The sequence below is a fragment of the Nothobranchius furzeri genome, chromosome 3, assembly GCF_043380555.1.
Source record: "Nothobranchius furzeri strain GRZ-AD chromosome 3, NfurGRZ-RIMD1, whole genome shotgun sequence".
NCBI classification, from domain to species: Eukaryota; Metazoa; Chordata; class Actinopteri; order Cyprinodontiformes; family Nothobranchiidae; genus Nothobranchius; species Nothobranchius furzeri.
Window position 1 is genome coordinate 70,192,756 of NC_091743.1, and position 20,869 is coordinate 70,213,624.

The 20,869-nt window shown below is 42.0% G+C and overlaps 2 protein-coding genes across 8 annotated transcripts in view; one reads left to right on the plus strand and one right to left on the minus strand.

Annotated features, from left to right (window-relative positions):
* Window positions 1-3,495: 3,495 nt before the first annotated feature.
* On the minus strand, window positions 3,496-7,747 carry csrp1b (cysteine and glycine-rich protein 1b). Of its 6 annotated transcripts, none has more exons than XM_070549486.1 (8): window positions 7,706-7,747; window positions 7,100-7,297; window positions 6,844-6,928; window positions 6,343-6,452; window positions 5,806-5,974; window positions 5,546-5,675; window positions 4,582-4,675; window positions 3,496-3,873 (listed from the first exon to the last, which is right to left on the minus strand). In XM_070549486.1, exons 4-8 carry the CDS (start codon window positions 6,449-6,451, stop codon window positions 3,797-3,799), a joined length of 579 nt encoding a protein of 192 aa, XP_070405587.1. In that variant the 5' UTR covers window position 6,452; window positions 6,844-6,928; window positions 7,100-7,297; window positions 7,706-7,747; the 3' UTR covers window positions 3,496-3,796. The 6 variants fall into 6 exon arrangements, with proteins under 6 accessions (XP_070405587.1, XP_070405586.1, XP_015814102.1 ...); XM_070549485.1 differs by having other exon boundaries at window positions 7,650-7,708; XM_015958616.3 differs by having other exon boundaries at window positions 6,844-6,893; window positions 7,100-7,706.
* A 2,631-nt stretch (window positions 7,748-10,378) lies between these two features.
* Window positions 10,379-20,869, plus strand: part of nav1b (neuron navigator 1b) — a 100,316-nt gene continuing 89,825 nt past the window's right edge. For both annotated transcript variants that reach the window (XM_070549488.1, XM_070549489.1), the window contains exon 1: window positions 10,379-10,583. In XM_070549488.1, the coding sequence (XP_070405589.1) occupies window positions 10,443-10,583 (141 nt within the window). In that variant the 5' untranslated portion in view covers window positions 10,379-10,442. The remainder of the gene's footprint in view (window positions 10,584-20,869) is intronic.

Here is a 20,869-nt window from a genome sequence, read left to right on the forward strand (position 1 = left end):
GTCTCGGGTCACAACAGCTGGATGGAACCGTGCGTCTGGCGGACTCTTAAGGAGTCTAATAATCTTACCTTTGTTTATGCAGGAAGGTGCAAAAAGGTTTTGACGACGTGTCAAAATCTTTGATGGTTAAAGAGGTTTTGCTACAGATGGCCGGTCTGAGCGATTCTCTAGAACTCTCGAATCTCTCAGAATGATCCAGTTTTAAGGTTTAGCTGTTATTATTTGCACAGCCAATCAGAGGCTGACAGGTTTGAGAGATGTTACCAAGACAACTCAGAAACATGCCTTCTTGGTACAGGATGTTCTGACTAGGTTAACACTGTGTGTGTCAGGGTTTAACTTAGCCGTACTTGTTATGTGTGGGTGCAGGTGTGGGACTTTGTCGTCAAAACATGGTGAACACATGGCAGGTTCTAGTAGACAACATAACATCCATTCAGTGTGCACAGATTAATGAAGCATTTCATTCTACTTTAATTATAATAAGTAGTAATAAACAAATGTTTATTTAATGATTATCTAGATTATAAGTCATAGAATAAGTTCATATTGATTTATTAAATCATTCTTGAATTTAACAACTGATTCGAGCTGGAGTTGGAGTCTTCTGTGGAGGCAGACAGATGGGACCTTGGGGAAAGAAAGTTATTGTTTATCTTTCAGACTTGTGAGTCTGTGATGCCCAGCTGGTGTGAAGGAACACATTTAAAAGGAACACAGGCAATGTTGTGTCTCCTTTCTGACCAGATGTTGAATAGATGGTGAAAGGTACCTGCACTGACCATTGCTGGACACTACGTGTGTTCATAAACCTCAGAAAAATATCTTCAGTATTTTCTTAAAACATAGTTGTGAAACAGAACTGCCAACTTGCATCACTTAACTCTTTAGATGCCAAAGGTGCAAATTCCGACAAGCAACATTTCTGACTGTAACGAGCCACAGTTGCAGATTTGATCACTCATTCTGCCAGGAGATGGCAGACATATGTAACTTCAATCTAAGGCACCTTTAATGTGTGTTATCATGTAAAATGCTGAAGTAAATACAGTTTGAAATTATTAATTTTAAAAGTGTCCTTACAAATTAAATAAACATATTCCTACCAGCTTCTAAAAAATATGATCCAACTTTTGTAGCGTTCCGGATCTTGGGGAATCCTGTAGAAGGCTCTTCCCTTATCTTGTCCACGTCTGTTCTGGCATCCTGTGGCACAACAGGAATCTACCATATTTCCAGTTTGATTGTTTTTTCTGACAATAACAAATAACCCAGCTGCGGGCTACTGCCTGCCAAGATGGCGCCATTCGATTTGAACTGTTGCATGCCGGGAGAAGTGACGTCAACTCCCGGAGCTCTATTTGCTTTTGGTCTCAAATGTGCTATTGGCGAAGGTTCTTAAACAAATATGGGAGAACCAATTCAATTTTTTTTAATCTCCACAATATGTTTATAGCCGTACGGTGTTATTACAATGAAGGATGGAAAAATGTGTTTTAAGCTCATGTGTTTTCCATCTTTGCTGTTGCAGCTTTAAGTTATTTATTTTTTAACCATATCCTGTCCGGCTGTGAAGCAATCAGAATTAATGTCTGAATGCAGAAGACAAGACTTCGTTTTTCTCTCACAGGTGGAGCGTTCTAGCTCCTGCTATGATGCTACTTCTGATACCAAAACTTTATTAGAAATGTTTTTGGTTGTTTTTAAATACCAACAGAAATGGAGACAGAAGTGTAAGAGAAAGGGGGAGAGAGGGGGAGGGGGGGGGGGGGTTCACAAAAATAAACAATAATGAAGAGACTGCTTCTAGATCTGCAGAAGAGAAAGAGGAAAAACGGACACACAAAAACATAACAAGTCCAAATATGACTGCACCATCAACATGAGGATATATAAAAGTAACTATTTTTGCTGAGAAACACACGGAAATAATTCATAGTGAATTTAGTGCCAACCACAACCACCACACTGGTGATGTGCTGAAAATGCCCAAGGGCATCCTTGTGAGAGCACCTTGTGAGCACCTGTGTGCATACACGTGCTTGTGTATGTAAGGTTTCTCTATAGGAGCGTCCAATAGTGAGTCTGAGGGGTCACAGACCTGTCCCCAAAGATGTGTGGAAGATGGAGTTCCAAGCCCTAGAGATCCATGGGTTTTCCTGAAGCACGGGGACCCCATGGAGACAGCCACCAGGTAAGCCCCAACCCCCCTCCCTAGGAGTGTAGAGGATTACCCCGGGGGGTGCAAGAGCCTTGGGAGATAACATAGGCAAGACCCAGTCCCACCCGCAGCCGCCCACCCCGAGCTTGGAACGCAGCTGCCCGGAACCCAAGAGCGGCCAACCCCGCCGGGGACCCAACAGAATCCGGGGGCGAGCAAACGTTGCTTGGTTTGAACTCCAATTGAACAGATTAATTAGAAAATTGTTTTCTTGTGACAAAAATATTATGTAAATGTCAAAAAACTTTAACCTTTATCTATATAGCACCTTTGTTACAAAAAGTGACATAAAATGACATTTAAAAACATTTAAAAGATCAGACAAAAGCAACCCCCATTAACAAGACTCCACCAGGAAAAGCCATTGAATAAAAGTGCGTTTTCAGTCGGAGTGAGGGGGCCTGTTTGACACCTGCAGGCAGCTCATTCCAGAGCTTCGACCCCAGTGTTGAAAAGGCACGACCCGTTTGTGGTATGAGTCTGTGCTCGGGCACGACCAACAGTCCCTGCTCCGCTGACCGAAGGGGCTTTGATGGAATGCAATGATGGATCAGATCTGATAGATATCGTGGAGCCAACTTGTTTAAACATCTAAAAACCAACACCAGAACCTTAAATTAAATCCTCAAAGAGACCGGAGGATGCTTGGATAGAAGTGATGAGCTAAGACCTCCTGGTACTGGTCAGTAACCAGGCCACCGCATTCTGAACCAACTAAAATTTTGCTATAGCTGCCTGCTTGATGCCTGCATAAAGCAAATTACAGTAGTCCAGCCTGGTAGTAATGAAGGCATGGATGACAAGAAAAATAAGACTTTTACTTTCTTGAAAATGTGTTTTATTATTTTTTGGTTTTTGTAATGTTGCCACATGCTGACATTTCTGTTGTGAAGCAAATTAAATATTTTCAAATGGATTGTTACATGGCATTAAGAACACCTTAAGGAAAAAAATTTAGTGTTATTTTGCAAGCTAATTGAGTACTTAATACATTTATTTAGCCCTTAATCATCAACTGTTAGCACTGTAACCTTGACCTCACCGATAAGTGCATTTGCTGAAATCCCAACTCTTTATTGTGAAATTTTCCTCTTTGCACAAGTTTCTGGTGTCATTTTGTGGTCAGCTGACTCGGTTAGACGATGACTCTAACGAAGAGCAAATCACAGCCAAGAACAAGCTAATTCATCAGATCAGAACCTCAGAATGGAAACCATTTTAACATTTATCACGTGTCTGCAGCACAGAAGAAACAAAAGCATATGGAGAATGTGTAGATGGTTTTTACATTTATTTAACCGCAGCTGAAACATAAACAGCTTAAATCAGTTTAACACATTCAGGTTGTTTTATGTTCACTTCAACAGTTTTAAGATTTTGTGAAACACAGAATTAGCTCCGTTTTTAGACAGATTTCATAAATGTGCTCCAGATGCTCCAACAGCTACATGACCTGCCGGGTGAAGGCAGGCCTGCAGCAGGAAGCAGAAGGTCAGATTTTGACTGATGGAAAGTGAAAGCTACGCTATCAGAGAGCAGCAGAAGAGAGTCCCCCGTCGACAGAAGCCTCGGGCTTTACTGAGAATGAGCCAGAGCTCCGGCACCCTGACCAAAGCCAAAACCCTTAGGACCAAAGTTCTTTGCATAGCAACCTGTGAAAGACATTAAAAAGGATTATAAAGTTATCGGCTTAAATTCTACCAATAATAAACAACAATTACACTCTTGTACTTTATTATGTTGCCTTTTCATGTTGAAAACTCAGCTTTATAATCAGAACTACATCAGGACTTGGTAGACATCAAACCAAAGACACACACACACACACACACACACACACACACACACACACACACACACACACACACACACACACACACACACACACACACACACACACACACACACACACACACACACACACACACACACACACACACACACACACACACACACACACACACACACACACACACACACACACACACACACACACACACACACACACACACACACACACACACACACACACACACACACACACACACACACACACACACACACACACACACACACACACACACACACACACACACACACACACACACACACACACACACACACACACACACACACACACACACACACACACACACACACACACACACACACACACACACACACACACACACACACACACACACACACACACACACACACACACACACACACACACACACACACACACACACACACACACACACACACACACACACACACACACACACACACACACACACACACACACACACACACACACACACACACACACACACACACACACACACACACACACACACCTTTACAGTAGATCTCCCCATCCCTGTCAGCGAGGGTGGTGGACTCCAGGCCTTTACCACATTTGGCACAACGAAAGCAGCCCTTGTGCCACGACTGATGAAGGGTGAAGAATAGTTTTAGAATGGAAGTAATGACACCACCATGATGAAATAGTACAGAGTTCAGTGAGTAGTTGGGCAACAGTGGCAGGAGTTGAGTTAGAGCTGTGACAGAGAAAAACTACAAAGATGACTTCGTTTGAAAGGGCTTTGAGGCATGAGCATATAGGAGGTACTCAAGTTATTTCAAAATGTACTTGCTTAGTCAGCGGTGTACAGCAGACCACCCTGTTGACTGACATCCATAGCAATGAGTACGTCACATTGTTTGTTGCTCTGATTGGTCCTGGTGCTGTATTTTCACATATGTGCATTCGTGTGAAATAGTTTCACCATCTATTTTTCAGAAGCTCAATGCAGGAGATAGGATGCAGGAGATAGGTGTAGGAGACAATTCACACGTTCAGCTTGCATGAAAACTCATGCCTGATTTTAATTTGGGAATATTATATATAGTTTTTCAGTAAACCACACCTTAAAAGTTCTTAAAGACTGGATACCAGCCCAGGTGCTGAATACTCCTGCCCTACAGGGTCATCTGGTAGAGAGCAGAATCCGTGGTTTTATCAATACAGCGTGTGGCCCAGGTCCTGAAGCATCAGAGCAGCTCCAGACCAGAATAACACCACCTTTATGTTGGTTTGATGTTCTGTTTCTGAAATGCAGGGTTGGTTTCATCCCAGACGTAAGAAGGTTGTTCATTCAAGCAGGCTAACACGATTAGAAAGTTGCAAAGATAACAAACATCTGTAATGAGGCAAATAACCTTTTCACATCATGATGTATACGAACATATCAGTGCCCCACTTTCATGTCTCATCTCAAAATAGTCCAGGAGAAAATAAAAAAATGGGAATTTTCTTACATTTCCTCCTCCAACCACCTTCTCCGCTGCATACACCGTTTTCCCACACCTGGGACACACATCTGAGCCTCCCGCTTTCTGGGCAAACTTGGAGGCATTGGGATTATTTGTAGGACGATGAGGAGCTGGACTGTCAAGAATGATAATGTTTCTAAATGAATGTTTGTTTCAGAAGTAAAATCCAAAAACAAACAGCAGCTTAAGACTATTTACAATGTCCCGCCATCTACTTTATTCAGATCAGTAAATTTGATCCTCACGCTTCAGGCTTGATCCCAAGTCCTTCTCCTGTGTCCATGCTCAGTGTGCCAGCTCCACCTCCAAAGCCATAGCCTTTTGGCCCATACTTCTTGCCATAGCATGATTTACAATAGATTTCATCCCCATGAACAGCCACCGTTGTGCTGTCCAAGTTCTTCTTGCAGACCACTTCCAAAGACAAAGAATGAAAATGAACCAGTCACTCTTTTAGCATGATCGTTCGATGCATTTATCACAGAATGAAGTGTGATGCTTGCATAACAGACCACCACCACCATACTGGACTTAGCACATTCAAATGATTCCTTATCAGGTCTGAAAGAGGAGTGTGTGTGCCACCTTCCTCTGCCATATTAGGAAGAACATTACTATTGTCATGTTTACTTGGGATCCATATAAGGCCCTGAGTAAAACTTGCAGACGCTCACATCCCTACGCGCGTGCCACATTCCCAGCATTCCTTAGTCATATTTTGTGAGTTTGAAAGTGAGTAAGTGCTAATGAAAATCAGATTAGCAAAGAATGTCAGAACTTACTGCAAAGAAAACAGGATTTGTGCCAGCTCTTCCCCTCACACTGCACCTCCTCGGCAAAATAGACAGTTTTCTGGCAGCAGCCGCACTTGTTTCCTCCTCCGAAAGGCATTCTGCAAACACAGGACAGCAGGTTGTATACATTCCTTACTCGTTGTGTATCTGAGGCTTAGTGTCGTCAGGAGACAGACATCTTGATGCAGTAACATCTATAAAAGGACAAGTCTCATGTTATGGTTCCCTTTCTTTTCTTCCAGTTCAGCCTGCAGTAGATGTTCAGAAACTTTATGCAAAGCAGCTTCCAGCGTGACGGATATCGCACCAAACCAGTTGAGATATTGTTTTTTTTTTTCAGCGTTTTTAACTGATGGTGACATTGTGAGAAGAGAGGCCAGAGGCAGTTCTCCTGGATCCATATATTTGGACTTCTAAACATGCTTAAAAAAATAAATAAAATGTCCTGATTACTTAAAAATTCAGTTTTAAATGATGTGTGAAGCTCACCTGCAGCTGTTATACAGCTGACCTCCACTCTCTCGTTTTCCTGATGAAGTCTTTAAAAACACGGACCTCTTGCGTTAGCCCACTTCTTTACAGAAAAGCAAAAACACCAACTTTTTCAAATATATTATAACCCTAATACTGACAGTTATGTCAGTAGCAATGCTTTTAGAGGGTCCGGATGAGTTCTCAGAATAAAAACATCTTAATCACAAGGGGAAAGTTTATTTTCTGAGTGTTGAAACAGGTTTTTACTCACCTGTCCTGAAGTCAAAGGCTTTACCAGCTCTTTAAGGAAGCGAGAAGAGATGTCTTTGATGCCGAGAAGACGAGAGAAGCTGTGAGGACACCCGGCTCCAACCGAGGGTGGAGTCAGAGAGGAGCAGGGAGAAGATGATGATGGGGAGGGCAGGGCACAAAGATCCGGGCCTTAGAATGCTCTTGTTGAGCGTGACCACTAGATTTAAATGTTTACAGAAACAAGTTTAACTCGAAGATTCAGTGGTATTCAGTAGCAATCAGGAGTTTTTCCTCTGAAATGACTCAATCCTGAGAAGTATGTCCGCTTTCCCGCCCTTGCAGCGGTTGTCTAGTGGGCGGGCCCTTCCTCCTGTGAGAAGACACTCATCAGCTGATTAACCCTAACCCTCACCTGCTCCTGGGCCTGACTGACCTTTATTGTTGCAATGATCAACCTCCTGAGATTCCTTGCTGATTAATATTTATATTTTTTTTCTATCGGCAGTTGATCTGATATTTTTCTGTTGACTGTTTAATTCGACATTCCATCTCTTCCCTGGATTTCTTACTTATTCATCTCTCATCACACCTCTGCTCTTCCTGGAATACTCAAGGATCTTCTCACCCAGCCGCATGTCCATGGGCCCTCCTGACATCTGGAGACTCTGCCTGACCTCTAGTTGTTTTCCTGCTTCAACACACCTGATTTCAATCAGCAGGTGATTAACAGGCTTCTCTGTGCTTCATGAGCTGCTGAACAGGGTGTACATCAGGCTGTGAGCTTGAACTCTGTTGAGAGTGAACTGTTGGGGCAGCAATCTGCCTCCGAGGCGTCCAACCTGCCCTTCCTCAAAGACGAAGAAAAAACAGAAAACAGTCATTACACTGACTCTCAGCCAGCAAATTCTTATTTCTGAATTTTTTTTTTTTGGAGGGCTGGTGTCCAGCATGTTCCAGTTGTTCAATTCAGTGGTTGATTCACCTGTTCAGCAGCTCATCAGGTGCTGCAGAAGCCTGTTAATCACCTGGGGCCTCATTTATGAAGCTTGCTTACGCACAAAACGGGGTCGGAAAACTGCGTAAGCAACTTTCCACGCAAACTTTGGGATTTATGAAAGAAAACTTAGTGGAAAAATGTGCGCAACTTTAAGTTGACTAAGAACCTGGCTTACGCACACGTGGGACATGGAGAGCACCTGCAGTGCTGCTGCTGAGAAGGATAAAATATGAAATCCAGCAGCATTGTCACTTGTACTGCTTTGTGCACACACAGAACAAGCAACACCCCCCCCCCCCCCCCCCCACACACACACACACAGCCTGAAGAGCAGAATAGGGAATGCTGAATATCAGCAGGGGGCAGAATGAGACAGAATGTCATGCGTCTGTGACAGTGTGAGCATCCTGTCACTGTGACCCCACTGGTCATGCACCCTGGCTACTTGGTGAAGATAGATCTTCGTTTGGCTGAATGGTTAGCGCGCGTGACTTGCACCCAAGATTCTGGGGATTGAATCTCGATTGTACCTTTTTTTTTATATCCGCCACAGATCTCTGAAGACGTCACAGCATTGACGGCTTCAGCAACGCTGTGCCACTCCATGAACTTTCTCTTATTTGTTTTGCAAAAACACTTCCTTTCATTTCTCCACCTCACCCACAAGTACCTGAATTTCTGCTTGTGAAATAGCCAGGGGTGGAAAGAGTACAAAAATTTCCTACTTAAGTACGAGTACCAGTACTTTGATAATGTTTTACTCAAGTACAAGTAAAAGTACTTGCCGAAATTTTTACTCAAGTAAAAGTAAAAAGTATTGTAAATAAAATGTACTCAAAGTAAAAGTTACTTAGTTACATTTTTGTCAGCGTAAAGATGGTTACATCAGTGCAAAACCACACAGTTTGATGGTGGGATTTCTACCCAATCAGTGAGAACAGGACGTGCACATTGATTGGACGAGGTTTTTCTAGGATTGTACCTTTCTCGTTAGTCTCTGATTTATGAAGCGGAGATTGCCTGCAGCAGTGCGTACTCCTGTCATGGTCTGCGTCTGCCCCCTCCTTTATGTGTCTCCTGATGTTTCTCCATCCTCTCTAGTTTCCCTTCTGTGTCTCATAGCGCCCTCATGTGTCCTTTGTCTGCATCTCAATATTGTGTCTTCTGTTTGTAGACCTTTTTATCATTCCCCCAGGTCCGGTGCTCATTTAGTTATCCTCTGCCCCTCCAGTTGCAGCTCCAGCCTCTTGTTCCCCAGCCAAGTTTATGTGTGTGTGAGTTATTTATGTCTCTCTCTGTGTGTGTGTGTGTGTTAGTCCTTCCTGCAGCCTTTTAGTTTGGATTTGTAGTTTTAGGTTTATCTGTCCTCCTTTGGTTCTGTTTCCCCATTTAGGTAGTTATTGTCACCTGCCTTCCCTCCAGCCCTCACTCCACACACCTGCTCCTCGTCTCCTATCACTCCAGCCCCAGTGTATAAAGCCTCTCCTTGTCTCATTGTTCTTGTCGGTCCATTGTTTGTAGTTCTGTCCGTCTTGTTTCTCTGTTTATAAACCAGAGTTTTTGGATTTCCAGATCTTTATCCGGTGTTTGGATTTTGGCTCACAGCCTTGGATTTACTTTGTTTTTGGCGCTCCTTTTAAATAAAGGATTTTACATAACCTTCATCCCTGCCTCGTGTCATCCTGGGTACTGCATATTTGGGTCCTCCAACACCATATCGTGACAACTCCATGTTTGATAGATCACAAACCTACTTGGCGTACGTACATTTTTTTTTGCTGAGCTTAAATACGGTTTTAGTAAGGATTCTACGCAATGTTTGATAAATGAGACCCCTGTTCCCTCTTTAGTGGAAAATGTTGTACATGTCCTGTCATCTTTCTTTGTCTGCATTCCATCGAGGTCCAGAAAGTCTGTCTATTGGATTTTTGAGAATGATTTATTGTGCTTTGTTATTCAGTCAAAAATATATTAAAATGCACTTTCTGCACTCTAGAAATGCAGAATTAAAATGAAGCCAGTAGGGCAACAGTCGGCAGACAGAAAAGCTGCCTGCCTCCCTCCCCGAGCCCCGCAGACTCTTCACCATCATCGGAAGAGACAATGATGAACTCAAGAAGCCTATTTATAGCCTGCGATGGACAACACTAGCCCTCTGTCGCTGCTTTGTGGACATCCGCCTGGGTTAGCTGTGTGTGTGTGTGTGTGTGTGTGTGTGTGTGTGTGTGTGTGTGTGTGTGTTTACCCACATGACACAAAGCAAGAGAGGGGTGGACTTGGAAACTCGGCTGAATAATCCAGAGGAAACGAGAATATTGGAGGCAGAGGAAGATAAGAGGCTGAGTTGTGTTTCATCCATCTGTGAATGGAGGAGAGGATTTCTTTTCTTGTTGTTGCAACGTTTGACCTGACTTTGAGCCAGAATTCATCTGTTAGCAGGTCCTTTTTTGGCTACATTTGTTACAGAAGTTTTGCCAAGTCACCAGGTGAGATGGAGCTGCAGGAGGTAGGCATGGGAGTTCACTCACATGGGGATTGGGATTGTTCGCTTCACTGTAATTTAATGTTAAATCAACTGTGGCTGAAATGCATTCTTAGGTTTATGCTACTTTGGTTTATTTCTGCAGATATAATTTAAGTCATTTCACTTTTTACTGCTTGCTTCCACGTATGTGTTTTTGAATAAATGGGAGTCATCCTCTTCAGCCTGATGAAGCTTTAAATCTCCCAGTGAATCAGTGAATGCTGATTTTGATGACAAAACTACAAAATATTTTAAAAAGTAATAGAAAATGGTGCCTTCAATATGTTATGTTGCCTACGCATTTTATTTAGCAGGAAATGCATGCAATATGTTTGCATCTCAATGTGGGAAAGGAAAGAATTGCATCTACAGCAGGGTTATTCTGGCAGGATGTCGGTAGTGAACGGCCCTCTGTCTTGATTCAAGCAGTTTAATCCAATCAGAAAACGCTCTTCTGCACAGGAAGAGGCCAGAATGAGAAGTGAAAGGATGCAGTTTCATACACTTGTCACTAGAGGTCAGATCTGGTCTAGAAGTGGGCAGTTTTGGTGAGGAGACACACCCTGTTTCCTGGTTCCTCTGTGTTGTGGTGTGTTCTACTCCCTGTAAGCTCTGCCGATGCAAACCGAGAAAATAATTATTATCTGAAGCAGAATGAGAAAGTATCAGAGTGTGAAGATTACAGTTGATAAGCTGCGAAGGATCAGGCCTGTTTTATCGTTCAGTTCACTCATGTTCCTCTGGATCAGCTGATCCTTTATCTTGACACCTTTAATTAAACATGGATTGTGTTCAGTCCCATGTGGCAGATCATCTGATTTAAAACAGTTTGTTTCAAGGTCAGGCTGAAGATGTGTGAGGAGTGGATTTCTTACACATTTGGTTTGGGTCACATATCTTGACTGTGAACCCCGAGTATCCGAATCAGCACAGTTCTAACGTCTGAAAGTCTGTAATTAATTCTGATGAGTTTTAGTGATTTTGCTGAGCAATTTGACTTCTAACACAAGAAATTGAGTCAAAGTGCTGCAGTGTATTGCTTTACGTAATACTTCAGACCAACACGTGTATATTTCAAACAAATATACTGTGGCCTGAGAAAAAACAATTCAGAGCATTGAGGCTGATTTTGCGGAGAGATTTGGAAATACGCTTTGTGGTGGATTTTCTCTGAGACAAAAGTAAAAGAATCAAACATGGTGGTGGCAGTATGATGGTCTGGCACTGCAATGCTGCTTCAAGACCTGGACCACTTGCCATAAATGAACTATGAACGCTGCTCTATCAGAAATTCCTGAAGCAGAATGTTTCACTAACAGATTGTTCGCGCTGGAAAATTCTCCTGAGTGGCTTTGAAATAATTCTTTGAAGTGGAACAAAATGCCTCCATGGCACTGGAAGAAGCGTATTAGGAGGTTAAAGAGCAGGTTCACTGAGAAACTCCTTTTTTCTTTTATGTATTGTTTTTGAAAATAATGGGTTACTTTGAGTTCTTCATGCAGGCTGAACATGAAAATAGTCTCCTACACCTATCTCCTGCATTAGTTACTGATAAAAAATAGACGGTGAAACTCTAGGATTAGAAAAGCCTGACAAATCAGGGACAATTTAAAGGGATCCTAGGAAGTTTTGCTTGCTTTTAGCACCCTCTAGTGCCCGTTATTAATTCACTGGTTAAACCGTAAGTTTTACTGCTGAACTGTCTCCTCAGTCTTCATTAGTTTTTAGAGGAGTGATAATCACTCCATCAACCATATGAGCTGTGCTTACGATCTGAAACGTGCTGGAAGCAGAATGCAACTCCACCGTGTCAACTCTACTCCGTTCCACAGCTCCCTCCTCCAGCAGGGACCGGCAGCCGTGGAATTCTGGCCACAGAGGACGGTGGGGTCTGAGTAACAGTTCACTAACCCTGTAAAGCAGGATTACTCAAATGTAATGGTCCGAGGGGGTTGACGCTGCTGCTGGCTGTTCATTACACCAGCCTGCAATATAACAGCGCAGTGCATGCACACCGCTGTCATTCCTACACTTCCCGGTTGGCCGTTGGACGGCAATGGGGTGTGCACGCGGGGTTCGAGGGCCACAATGAAGGGGCCCGTGGGGTAAGCCTATTGAGTACCGCTGCTGTCAAGAGTCTCAACGCGTCAGGAGGCGACGAGCTGTGCCAGAGCGTTGGTTTCCGTTGACTGCGATAAAATGCACATTTAACGTCTAACCTCTTACTATTCAACCTTCCCCTCCCCTCACCTCATCCAAACCTTAACCCAGTTTCTCATTCTAAACTTCCTGTTCAGTGTCTGAGAGGTACGTTACAACTAGAAACAATGTTTTGCACGCACATGAGGGTTAAGGCTAGGATGGGGGTGAGGGGACGGTTTAATAGCAGGAAGGTAAAAGTCACAATCTGGTGAAATCTCCATTTTACCGCGGCAGCCGGAAAATTACGTTCTAGCACAGCAGGTAGCCTCCAGATGCGCTGGGGCTCCAAACGCATCGGAAACAAACGCTTGGTCGCCCATTATCATTTTTCGATGCTTTGGGAGTGAGAATGTGTTGTTTTAACACATACTGGTTCAAGAAACTGACTTAAGAATATGAAAATGTTGCATAGTATCCCTTTAACATTCATGGTAGGGATGGGTACCTTTGACATTTGAATCGATCCGGTACTAATTACCGGTACCTACGAATCGATACCGGTACTTAACGGTACCAATTTTCGATACTTTTGAGTGTTTATTATTTTAATTTTCTTTTATAATTAAATATATATTTTTCTCAATATATAACAATATTTGATAAATATCACGATAAATAGCATTCAACTGTATTTTAACATCGTCCTTGTAGTTTTATAAGCTGATAATTAAACTGAAGCAAACATCTTTACAGTGAACTAAATTTACTGTGTATCTTCATTCCTTTTGCCATCCTTTTTCATTTGATTTTTCCTACTGGAAAGTTAGAATTTCCGAGGAGAATGCGAACACACCATTAGCTGATAATAATGGTGGCAATGGAAGCTAACATATCAAGCTAACGATATCTTAAACAGTTTATTTAGCTGCTGGAGCAGATTAAAACGATGCCTCACACTTAGATCGTCACTGGTTTCGTCTTCACCCGTCACATTTAGTAAAGTGAAGCCAAATTTTAGAGCGCGTTCATGTTGTTCTAGTCGAAAATTCGGAGTTCCGAGGAGAAAGCGAACGCACCATTAGCGAAACGGAAGCTAACATATCAAGCTAATTATATTTACCTACCGGAGCAGATTAAGATGAGGATGTCTCACTTAGATAGTTGTCACTGGTTTCATCATCCAGTTACCCATCACATTTAGTGAAGTGGACCCAAGCTTTAGCCTGCGTTCTCTCTACCGTTCTGCTCTGTTTACAACTGGTTAACAGCAAGCGATGACAAAACGCACTTGCGCATGCGCAGCTGTCTTGGCAAGTTCTCGTTATGATGGACGGGTACCGAAACAAGGCACCGTTTGAAACGACGTGAATCGGTGCTCGGTCGGTACTATGGAATTCGGTCGGTACCTTAAAAAGTACCAATTCGGTACCCATCCCTAATTCATGGACTCACCCACCTTGGCTAACAACGAGGACGGCTGCCGTTTTAGCATCCAGGAAACAGAGATTCTCTTGGCTAGTAGAAACTGTTAGCATTAGCAACTCCACCACACAGCAAAACCCCTCCAGGCTCGTGTTATTTGTGGAGATAACACATCAATGTTGCAAAGCAAACAGTCAGTGGTAGAGTCTTGTTGCTGTTAGCCAATCAGAGGACACGTGATCAAATATCAGGAAGTAAATCTCCAAATCCCGTCATTCTGCCATTCTCTCCTCCAGCTGGTTTCCACATCCTAAAACAGGTGCACCGGAGCTTTTGTTCCCCAGGGTATGACTTACAAGACACCCATTCATATTAGAGGCCACTGCAACTGTAATAAAAATAGGAATAAAGTTGACCTTTAATTACTTTTTCACACTGGCCCAGGTGTTTTGGAAAGCTTTTGCTTTTTATAAATAATATTGAAAGCTACATTTTGTATTTATTGGTTAATGAAATTAGGTTTTTAAGCTTAAAAAGCTTGAAAGCAGAAAAGAGAAACCTGAGAGAGGGCTAATATTTTTATCACAGCCCACTTGTTGGTGCCCATCTTCACACCACTGAGTGTTGCTTCATTCCTTCAGGCAACAACTCCATTTGTTCCACAACATGTCCTTGCTGATCTTGTTTCTAAGTTGACTGCCTGTGTGAGTCATTTCATGTTTACTCACAAAATGATTTCTCACACGTCGTAATCCCTACTTTGAAGATTAAACGTGTGTGAATTCATGCCGTCATCGTATCATTGGTCCTGTCAGGTTTTTATTCCAGAACTGCCACCACTGTATCTGCTTTTGTTTGGCCCACTTTCTCACTGAGGGTCGCGTTAAGGGAGAGCGTGTCCTGTAGGCAGCCTGCTACAAACATGCAGTGACAATTCAGATTAGTCCAGCTCACCGGTTCTGGCTATGACTCAGGACACCAAGCATCGGGCAGAAGAGATGCAACCCACAGTGCAGTGGAGAACAGTGTTTTTAGAAGATTTCATCTGGTAAATGCTCTGGTGTTGCAGAAGCGTGGTCTGAAACGGCGTCGGGTCCATTTGTAATGGAGAGAGTTTGCCTTCTGGCTAAGTGGTCTGATCCACATGCAGCAACTGCAGCACAGGATCCGTCCAGAGTATTGTTATGCAAGCAGGAGGAGAGCAGCCCCACTTTGATCTATAAATCGGACAGAAGCAAAGATGCTCCGGGGCTGGAAGCTGCTGTTTGGTGCCTTGTCCTGATCATCTTCCAATCAGAGACGTCTTTACAAAGGTTGCATTAAGGCTGGACTAATGCACAGCTAGACTCTTCGAGCCAGATGTTTCCATCTGTTCTTGATTCAGTTTGATGAAGTTTTTTCTTTTCTCTTGTAGGTAAGTGAGCTTCTTACTACATTATGTAGGTAAAGGATCTTCATTTGTTAATGTGTTTGATTTGTTTTGGTTGCATTGCTGTGGTTGTCGGCATTTTACCTAAACTAAAACACACATGCATGTAGTTGTCTTAGGTGGGCAGCAAAGCAAAGTGACAGCACCTTGTGCAATTTAGGTCCTTTGAGCTCTTGCATGAAGTATTTTGATGTGTTGGAATAAACAGAATCTATAACTTGACATTTGCATCACTTAAAATGGATACAGAGCATAAGGACAGGATTTAACTTTTAATCACCTGTTTTTAAGACATAACTTGTCAAATAATGAGCAGCTTTAACTTTTTAACACATTATTGTGTGCTTGGAAATGGGATTTAAGTCGGATTTTGTGGTGGTGCAGCTTTCCATCCATTAGTGACAATAATCCGACAATGTCCTCAGGCAAAGTAAAGGATCACCTTATTTGGTTGACAGCTTCATTTAACTCGCATGTGTAAAACACTCATAGATCATTGAGCTTTAACATGCAGTAAAACCTTCTGCTGACAAAGAAAAACACTAAAGTTAAACAGCAGGACTTGTTTTGAAAACACACAGTTATCATTTTAGAGTTAGTGCAAAAGTCAGGAAACATCTGTTTTGGTTTTAAAAAGTTACAGAAGATGAGAGACAGATTACACCAGTTTGACAAAATCATTTTTTAAAGAGAAGTTTGGCTCAGAAGGAGGAGAGCACCTTTTAAAGTAACACTAGACAGTTTCCTGCTTCTCCACCCTACTGGTTGAAAGTGGAATTACAACTGTTATAAACAACCCTGCTGCAGCCTATCTTTAGCTATAGCGCTAACAATGAGCCAACACTAACATTAGCCAACTAATACTAAATAGACTACGAAATAACAAGATCCACACTATTGGACAAAGATTATTATTACATACAAGTCCCGTAGCAACAAAGCCAGGTCACCATCAGTCTGTGATCTTTGATTTGGAAGGTCTGGTCCACAGACATGCTCCAGTGGTGGACACGTTCCACCTTGGCTAACCTAAAATGACATGTGTGCCAACCACAGAGTGCCACATACATATTTTATATGTTCCACACAGAGCTGTTATGTAATAATAAGAGTTCAGAATAAAAAATTTTCAGGGATCAGACAGAAATTAAGGAAAGAGGAGCCGGTGACTCACTTTTATGTGCAAAAACTGACTAACTTGTCTAATTCAGCATCCGTTTTGGCCGACAGAGGCAATGATGTCACTCATGAACTAACAACCTTCACCTGTGGAGTGTTTGTTGTTCATCCTCAGTATTGCAAAGCTAAAAAAAAGGATGTAATGAAGTCTCTTGGATGCCTAATCTGGACTGAAATCACTTATGTTATCTTAGGCTTTGCTGGAGTTTTCTCTGTATAATCAAAGTTTGCTCATAGAGGACGTTTCATTTCCAGTTTTTAATCATCCAATTTCCAAAAATCCAGCACAGGCAACTGTCCACACTTTGAGTCATGTCTGTGCCGAATCATGTAAATGCCTCAGTTCACCTCAGAAAACCGTGCCAGTTGTATAACTGCAGGAAGAAATCTGTGTTCGAGTGCCGTAGGGACTTCACATCCTCCTTCCTACACCACTTTAACATCCACTCTTGATCCTTCAGGGGCCAAGATTATTTTTGTTTTCAGGTTAGACAAAGTCACTTATCTAAAAAAGGCAAAATAGCTTACAACATCATGGCCTCTTTGGCCTTGTAACAATAATGTCATGTCAAGATACAAGTGAGCCTCATATGGTGTAAAAGTTCATTTATGTAGGTAAATCAACTTAAGCCTAATTTATACTTCCCCATCTGCATTGGTGCGGAGGCACGCATCGCCTTTAACTGTCCTTTTGAGGGCTCTCCAGCAGGCTCGCAAGGACAAACAGAATCGAGCTCTTTTTTCTAAACGTCCGTCCAACGAGATGAAGAACGCAAGCGTGTGATTGGTCAGGACGCCGCTGTCGTCAACAGCACCGCCATTGCGCCCTCAAAAAGATAAAGAAAGCCAACGATATCTACCGACAGATACAGAGCAGCTTGAAGAATACCTCGTGGAAAAACAAACCAAATAAATGAACGTTTATTGGTGAGCTGATGAAAAAGTGGAGGAGAACGAGAGACAAATTTGTCCATAATTAAAATCTTAAAAACAAGGAAAACCACAAGATAAACACACTATCTTGGACCGGATACGTGACAGGTGCCTCAGAACAGCACTACGCCCTCTGTTGAACCCCAAACTAGTAATCCAGGGCCAGAAATGCGTCGGAGTTTCTCAGTCTAAACGAGTTGTCAACTAACGTGTGCGCACTCGCTCATGCACACAAACACACACTCACAGTAGACTTACCACCCAGGAGGAGAGCAGACACAGATTCGGCAGCATTCTGGAGGATTTCCTGTTACCACCATCATAAAAAAGGGGAGGAGGGCTTTTTTTATTTCAAGGAAGCTGCACTAAACTGCCACGTAATGATTATGCATGTCTACAGCACTTTTAGACAGGTTATAAGCAAAAAAAAAAAAAATAAAAGTTGCTTTCCCTCATTCCTATTCATTTTCTCCTTTCCCTTTCTGGTAACACATTCCAATAAGGGTTCCTTTATTAACATTACTTAGTGCATTATTACACAAAGGATCCCTTTATTAACATTCCCAATATTGTTAACTACTAAGTGTCATTAAGGTTAGAACAAAGGGTCAGGGGTGTGTCTCTGCTTAGTAATGCATTACTTAATACTAACATTGATATTAAGCAGGTGTTAATACTTTATTTAAGAGTGTATTACTGTATACTAATGCCCTAAGTAACGTTAACAAAGGAAACCTTATTGTTAGGTGTTACCCCCTTTCCTTACATTTTTAAATCATTTTTATATTTTAAAAGTTTGTTCTTGTGAAGCACGTCATGATTTTTAACGTGAGAGGTGCTAAACGATTGCTTTCTGTCTGTCTGTCTTTCTTCCTCTCTTAATTATTCTCATTTTTGAATAATCTTGGCTGAATTATGTTTATAAAGGGCAAGCAGGACTCAACCTCCAGTAGTCAAGACTTTATTCAGGCTGTTGATGGCATTACTGACCATCATTAAAGTAATTCATAAAGGATAATCCCTGTAATCTCCTGGCCTGCTAATGCTCTTCTTTAAGCACCCACTCTGGTCTTAATGCTTCAAAAAAAGAGAAAAGTGTGTATTAGTTATATTTTCAATCCAGTTAGTTATGTTTAATTAACTGGTGATCAGGAATCATACCAAAAGTAGGAGTGGTGGAACAGAAAACACAACCTGACACTGTCAACTGTTTCTGTAATTTTGTTAGCATGAGTGAAGGAGTGTGGAGAGAAAGCCAGACCGTTATTGATGTTAGAGAGAAAATGTAGGTTGGATTTACTGAAATCTATACTCAGTGAACTGCAACAAGCTGAAAAACACACAACAAGGAAGAAACTGCTGCAAGTGGGCATTTGTGTTTTTTATTGTATTTGAACTTTGCACTTTAGAATTTGGTTGGTAAAAGAGGTATGGGAATCCAGTGATGTTTGTTTATTTATTATTTATTTATTTATTAAGACAACTTAAAAACAAGATGAGGGATTGATGAGGACTATGTCACTGGTGTCATATGTGTAACTAACCAAGTAAAATTTTAAGCCGTGTTTAATTAGTTCATGTTTAATATATCTAAAATGTTCCAAAATGAACATTTTTGAGTCCTGTACCTAAAAAAAGGTGTGCTTGTTTTAGATCCTTCTCCAACATTCCTGATGCTAATGACAGAACTATGCCTGTGCTGTCCTCATTACAATGGCTCCCTGTGGCTTACCGGGCAAAGTTTAAAGTCTTGTTCGTCTTCCGGTCCCTCCATGGTAGCGTCCCGCATGGATGTAGTATTTTTTTTTCCCCACACACTTTTTGCCATTCAAAAACAATATTATGCTATAGGAGTAGGAATAAAAACAACTAACAAGGTGAAAAACAAAGTTCAATTGAAAGCATGTAGAGTTTTGGTTTACTGCCACCTGAGTACTTGACAGTTCTGCATTCCTGACATTGCATAAAAGAGCCTGTGGTTTTATACACATTTCTTGTAGTCGTGGCCAAACCTTTTGAGAATGACACAATTTTTTTTTCACAAAGTTTGCTGCTAAACCACTTTTAGATCTGTTTCAGCTGTTTCTGTGAGGTACTGAAACGATTACAAGCCCTTATGTTTCTAAGGCTTTTATCAACAATTGCATGACATTTATGCAAGGAGTCAGATTTGCAGTGTTGGCCCGTTTCTAGGACCTCTGCAATTCGACTGGGCATGCTCTCAGTCAACTTCTGGGCCAAATCCTCACTGATAGCAGATAACCACTTCTTGGAGTTAGTCAGAATTAGTGGGTTTTTGTTTGTCCACCCGCCTCTTGTGGATTGACCACAAGTCCTCAATGGGTTTAAGATCTAGAGAGTTTCCAGGTCACAAACCCGAAATTTCAACGTTTTGGTCCCCGAGCCACTGAGCTATCACTTTTGCCTTATGGCACGGTGCTCCATCATGCTGGAAAATGCATTGATCTTCACCAAACTGTTGTTGGATTGATGGAAGAAGTTGAGGTCGGAGGGTGTTTTGGTACCATTCTTTATTCATGGCAGCGTTTTTGGGCTAAATTGGGAGTGAACCCACTCGCTTGGATGAGAAGCAACCCCACACATGAATGGTCTCAGGATGCTTTACTGTTGACATGACACAAGACTGATGGTAGCACTCACCTTTTCTTCTATGGACAAGCCTCTTTCCAGATGCCCCAAACAACCAGAAAGGGGCTTCATCGGAGAATATGACTTTGCCCTAGTCCTTGTTAAGAGACGATTCTGGCGCTTGCTGGACTTTCTTGGACATCTTGAAGCCTTAACAAGAATTGATCCTCTTTCTTTGAAGTTCTTGATGATACTCTAAATTGTTGATTTAGGTGCAATCTTAGTAGCCACAATAGCCTGTGAAGCCATTTTATGCAACACAATTATGGCTGCACGCATTTCTTTGCAACAATAATTCTAAGCATCACCCTTCTTTTAACATGTCAAGTCTGCCATTCTAACCCAATCAGCCTGAAATAATGATCTCCAGCCTTGTGCTCATCAACATTCTCATCTGAGTTAACAAGACGATTGATCTCAGCAGGTCCTTTAATGACAGCAAAAAACTGCAGTGGAAAGTTTATTTTTTTGGGATGAAGTTAATTTCCATGGGAAAGAAGGACTATGCAATTCA

What these genes read in the sequence shown, in the direction of transcription:
- csrp1b (XM_070549486.1), bottom strand. Translation starts at nt 6,451, where the DNA reads ATGCCTTTCGGAGGAGGAAACAAGTGCGGCTGCTGCCAGAAAACTGTC. An exon ending in CAAATCCTGTTTTCTTTGCA is followed by an intron (nt 5,975 to 6,342) that starts GTAAGTTCTGAC and finishes TGTCTTTGGAAG; the next exon opens with TGGTCTGCAAGAAGAACTTG. An exon ending in CTTGGGATCAAGCCTGAAGC is followed by an intron (nt 5,676 to 5,805) that starts GTGAGGATCAAA and finishes CATTCTTGACAG; the next exon opens with TCCAGCTCCTCATCGTCCTA.